This window comes from Curcuma longa, chromosome 5 (genome assembly GCF_044706935.1).
Source record: "Curcuma longa cultivar G26 ecotype Majalengka, Jawa Barat chromosome 5, ITB_CL_G26_1.1, whole genome shotgun sequence".
Lineage (NCBI taxonomy): Eukaryota > Viridiplantae > Streptophyta > Magnoliopsida > Zingiberales > Zingiberaceae > Curcuma > Curcuma longa.
In genome coordinates, this window is record NC_133865.1 from 12,103,381 (window position 1) to 12,108,894 (window position 5,514).

The following is a 5,514-nucleotide window of genomic DNA, read 5'->3' on the forward strand; positions in this document are numbered from 1 at the left end:
ATGTCATCAAATACGTTGAATACTCTCTCTCTGCGATCTGTCCTTGAGAAGGACAAGCTCAACGGAGTAAATTTTCTGGACTGGTATAGAAACTTGAGGATCGTCCTCAAGCAAGAACGCAAACTGTACGTCCTAGAGCAACCCCTTCCTGAAGCACCCGCCACTACTGCTACTCGTGCAGAAAAAGATACTTACAAGAAGCATCAGGATGATGCACTGGATGTATCATGTCTTATGCTTGCTACCATGAACTCTGAGCTTCAGAAGCAACATGAGAACATGGATGCTCATGATATGGTTGAGCACCTGAAGCAACTATATCAAGGGCAAGCTAGGTCTTATTTGAGAGGTTTGAGGTGTCTAAGGCCCTATTTGCATGCAAGATGCAAGAGGGAACTCCTGTAGGAACTCATGTACTCAAAATGATTGGGTATGTGGAGAACCTTGAAAGACTAGAATTTCCACTGGGCCAAGAATTGACCACTGACCTTATCCTGCAATCGTTGTCGGAAGGGTATAGTCAATTTGTCATGAACTATAACATGAACGAAATTGACAAGCCATTGCCTGAGATGCTTAGCATGTTAAGAACTGCTGAGCCCAATCTCAAAAAGACTAAGTCTAGTATTGTGCTGATGGTACAGAAAGGCAAAGGCAAATGGAAGCCCAAAGGTAAGGGTAAGACCCAAGCCAAGGGCAAGGCCAACTCTTCTGCACTAAAACCCAAAGGCGGGGTGGCTAAGGAAGGAACCTGCTTCCATTGTGGTGAGATCAAACATTGGAAGAGGAACTGCAAGCTTTACCTGGAGGAAGTTAAGAAGAAAAGAAGTGAGACTTCTGCCTCAGGTATATATATTATAGAAGTCAATCTATCTATTTCTTCATCATGGGTATTAGATACCAATTGTGCTTCTCACATTTGTACCAATGTGCAGGGCCTACGAAGAACTAGAGCATTGACAAAGGGCGAAGTGGACCTACGAGTAGGCAATGACGCAAGAGTTGCTGCTATAACAGTAGGAACATATTCCTTATTTTTGCCCACTGGGCTTGTCTTAGAACTAAAGGAGTGCTATTTTGTACCTGCATTAACTAAGAACATAATTTTTGTATCTTGTTTGGACAAGAAAGACTTTTCATTTATCATAAAGGACAAATATTGTTCTATAATGTTAAATGATATGTTCTATTGTAATGCACCTCTGATGAGTGGACTCTATGTTCTAGACTTAGAAAAATCAATCTATAACATAAATATCAAATGGTTAAAATTGAATGATTTGAACCAAACATATCTCTGACATTGTTACTTGGGTCACATAAATGAGAGTCACATATCTCAGCTCCATAAGGATGGACTTCTAGACTCATTTGATTTTGAATCATTTGAGGCATGCGAATCTTGTCTTCTAGGCAAGATGACCAAGATTCCTTTTAGTGGATACAGCGAAAGAGTTACTGACTTGTTAGGACTCATACATATTGATGTATGTGCTACCCTTTCAATAAGTAGCAGCTAGAGCTAAAAGGCTATCAGTAATCAAATAAGCTTAAATTGAGTGTTTGATAATATCTAAACAAACCAAGTTCAAGCCAAGTTCGAACTACGCTCAAGCTCATAAAAAATCAACTTAGCTTGAATAGTCATTTTGATAGGTTGGTTTATTTTAGCTTGACTTGGTTATCTTATCAAACAAGGTTGAACACTACAAAGCTTAGCTTGACTTGACTCGTTACAACCCTACTTATCCCTGTGCCCCTGTATCTTTAGCAAGCGACATAAATTGTGGGCCCAAGTCAAGGGTGGAGGAGTGAAGTTGCTGCTAAACGATTGGGAGATGAGGTCGGCGCCTTAGACCGAGCTCGATATGAGATTGACGACAGAGCTCGAGATGAGGTCAACACCTAAGAGCTAGAGTTGAGGTCAGCTCTAGAGGCCAAGTTGGAAATGAGGTCGACACTCAAGACCAAGCTAGGGATAAGATCAACACTCGAGATTGAGTTGGAGATAAGGTCGGCTCTCGAGGTCAAGTTATAAATTAAATAAGGTCGGTGCCTGAGACCAAGTTGTAAATGAGGTCGACGCCCGAAACATAATTGGAAATGACATCTGCTCCTTGGTTGAGCTGTAAACGAGGTCGACTCTCAAGGACGAGTTGTAAATGAGGTCAGCGTTCGAAATCGAGCTAGAGATGAAATCGGCGCTTGAAACTAAGATATAATGGCCAACTTGTCCCTATCCTAGGGAGGTGTGCCCTGATTAAGCCTAGGTCCCTTCTGAACCTAGTTTGCTATCTTTCAGGACCATCTTGATTTTGATTGACAATTCAATACGACTCCGAATCTCAAAAAACACATGGGGTTGTAAGTTCTTGCCATATTAGTGATTAAATTTCTTTTTTTATCATATATGTCATTTAAAAACAAAGTAGAAATAAAATAACAAATATCATAATTTTTTAAATATTTGAGATTAATTGTTTTTTTAATAAGTCAATTATTCTATATGAGATGCAAAAAAAAAATATTAATTGAAATTTCTTATGCTTGATTAAATTTTTTTATTATTTGAATGCATTATGTTTTTGAATATTTTTTGAATTGAAGTCGGAGATAAAATTCTCAAAAAATAATTAAAATTACTTGGCCTCTTGGGTCTTCACAATAGTTGGAAATGAGGTCGACTCCCTAGGTTGAATTGTAAATAAGGTTGACTCTCAAAGGTGAGTTGTAAATGAGGTTGGCGTCCAAAATTGAGCTGGAGATGAGGTTGGCGTCCGAGACTAAGATGTGATGGCCGACTCGTCCCTACTCCTAGAGAAGTGTGCCCTGATTAACTTAATTTTCTACCTTTCGAGACTATCTTAATTTTAACAAACACTTCAATGCGACTTCTTATATTAGTGTCTAAATTTCTTTTTTATCATATATGTCATTAATGAGTAACATTTAAAGACAAGTAGAAATAGAATAGCAAATATCATAATTTTTAAAATATTTGAAATTAATTGTTCTTTTTTTAATAAGTCAACTATTGTCTATTTTACTGTGTAATAGTGACAACTACTTAAAAAAAAGAAGGATATTCTATATATATGAGATGCACAAATATTAATTAAAGTTTCTTATGCTTGATTAAAAATTTTTATTATTTGAATGCATTATGTTTTTGAATATTTTTTGAATTGAAGTCGGAGATAAATTCTCAAAAAATAATTAAAATTACTTAGCCTCATGGGTCTTCACAATAAATTTTATATTTCTTGCTTCTAAAAATATAAAATTTGTAAGTTCACCCTTAACAAAGGATAATATCACCTAAGTATTTATTATCCTAATATTATGTGACTTTATACATTATGAAAGATTTTACAAGATAGAATTTTATTATAATTTTTCTATGTTCGTTTTTTTTTCACTAGTTTTAAAGATGATGAGAAACGGTCCGGTCCGGTCGACTCGCTAAGCATGACCCACGCCACTAAAGTAACTAACCCCGTTCTCTAGGTTAGCTAGTTAATACTATTTTTGGAGGGCCTAGTATCTTCTATTTTTGGTACGCACGAGCTCTCACGGAGCCCAAAAGAGCACCGATGACGACGACTCAACGCGATCTCGCTCCAAAGCGAACCCAAGATTTGGAAAATGGAAGGCGGAGCGGCGAGCGGCGAGCGACGTTCCCTGGCGCCGCCGAACATGCTCCCCCCCCAGGGAGGAAACGAGGAGGAAGGGAAAATAGGCTTGGTGAAGCGGCGCCGGAGTCGCCGGAGCAGATTAGCGCGGGTAGTAGAGATGGCGGAGGATCCGGTAAAGTAAGTTATCTGATTTCCCTAATCGCAAGTGTTCTTATGCTTTCCTGTATTTATGCTTGCTTCTGAATAAACACGCTGCGTTCGACATTGCTTAGCTTATGGAACGATTCTACTGTGCTATTTGATTTACTGTGGAATGCATATCGTACACCTAATAGTGTAGAAATTTGGAGTAGGATGAGAATGCGAAGATTCGATTGTTGGAAAGGCTTAGTCCTTGTCCGTATTCGCCTTAACATAATCTGCAAAAGATGTCTGGATGTCTTCCAGCATCAGTCCAACATCTTCCCAGCACCAGCAACTCTTCCTCTTCTTCCGGCCAACAGTATCAGCCTTCTTCCTATTCTTCCTGCCGATAGCAGCAGCTCTTCTTTCTCCTTCCTTTCTTCCTGCTCCATCGAGCTACCGCACCAGCGAAGCTGCCTTTTCATATCGCTGTTGCGCCTTCAGCCGCCAAGCGGACAGTTTTTCCTCCTCTTGGTTCTCTTCTTCCCTTCCTCTATCTCCTGGTGTGTTCATAACAGAAAATACTGTTATTCTTGTTCATCGCAGCGACTGCTACTGTTCACCACAATATTGGTCAATTAATTAAGTGTAAGAAATTAGTGAATGATTGTATGTTGAAATCCAGAAATAATAAATTAATTTGCATTAATTACGATTTTTGGTATAGGTTTGAATAAACTGAGCGATCTATATCAGTGAAACATCTATATTGTTTCATCGATTCGGTGAGAAGGTGGTGTCATGTAGGAATTGAGATTATATTGAGATAGCATGATCAAAATTAATAGTCGATTTTTAATTTTAATTAATTTTCATATTTTTTTGTTATTATTATTGGATATTTATCTTGAGTTTTGGTGGGTAAATCTATTTTTTGACTTCTATATATATTTCATTGTGCATGAATAAATAGATAAAATGGATTATATATGCTTGTATAAATGTCTTGACCTCTTAAATAAGATTAAATTCTTCTTCATTTTCCACTTAGTAAATTTTGTTTATTTTTTATTTTCCTTGGCCTCTAGTTTTGCGGGCAAGGTTTTTTTTTGATTTTATAATTGATTTCAACTAGATCATAGACTTGCTTTGAGTTTGCTATCTACTGATTCCTGATTTAGTTTTATTTTGATGTATTTCTGTTCTATTCATATGATCTTTTATTTTATATGATTTTGTTATATTTGTAAAAAAGATATATATAAATAAATATAAAGTTTGCTGAATTTTTTTAATTATCTTGAGTATTTGTTTATATGACTCTTGGTTCTCTTTTATCACACTGTCACCAAGTGGGGTAGCTTTTGGTACGTGGAAATTGCACCCTCAGAGTGTGACATCAGACCATCAATGGCATTAGCGAAGAGCAAGAGAGAGGAGGAAAGATTAGGAGAAAAATGGATGATGTGGTGTGGGTGGACGCATGGAAGAGATAATGTTTGAGGATAGGAATATATAATACTTTAATCGTCTCTATGCAACTAAACTAGGATTTCCCCATTTAAAATTGCATTCAATCATAAACTGATCAAAACAAATCCGTATTGACCTCTAGTTGAACCTATATGGCCTTAATTACAAATGCCTATATGATAGCTTCTGTTGAGATCCAATTCAACTTCAACTTGATAGCCAAAATCAAATTTATCCTTTCGGTTCAATGTATTTCATCGTCTAAAAATTAGAAAAAAAAAAT

At 37.0% G+C, this 5,514-nt stretch overlaps 1 protein-coding gene across 1 annotated transcript; it reads left to right on the forward strand.

The window, feature by feature from the left end:
- On the forward strand, window positions 1–405 carry LOC141829898 (uncharacterized). The gene has a single exon (XM_074717375.1). The coding sequence runs from the start codon at window positions 1–3 to the stop codon at window positions 403–405; it is 405 nt and encodes a 134-aa protein (XP_074573476.1).
- The last annotated feature ends 5,109 nt before the right edge of the window (window positions 406–5,514 follow it).

What these genes read in the sequence shown, in the direction of transcription:
- LOC141829898 (XM_074717375.1), top strand. Translation starts at nt 1, where the DNA reads ATGTCATCAAATACGTTGAATACTCTCTCTCTGCGATCTGTCCTTGAG.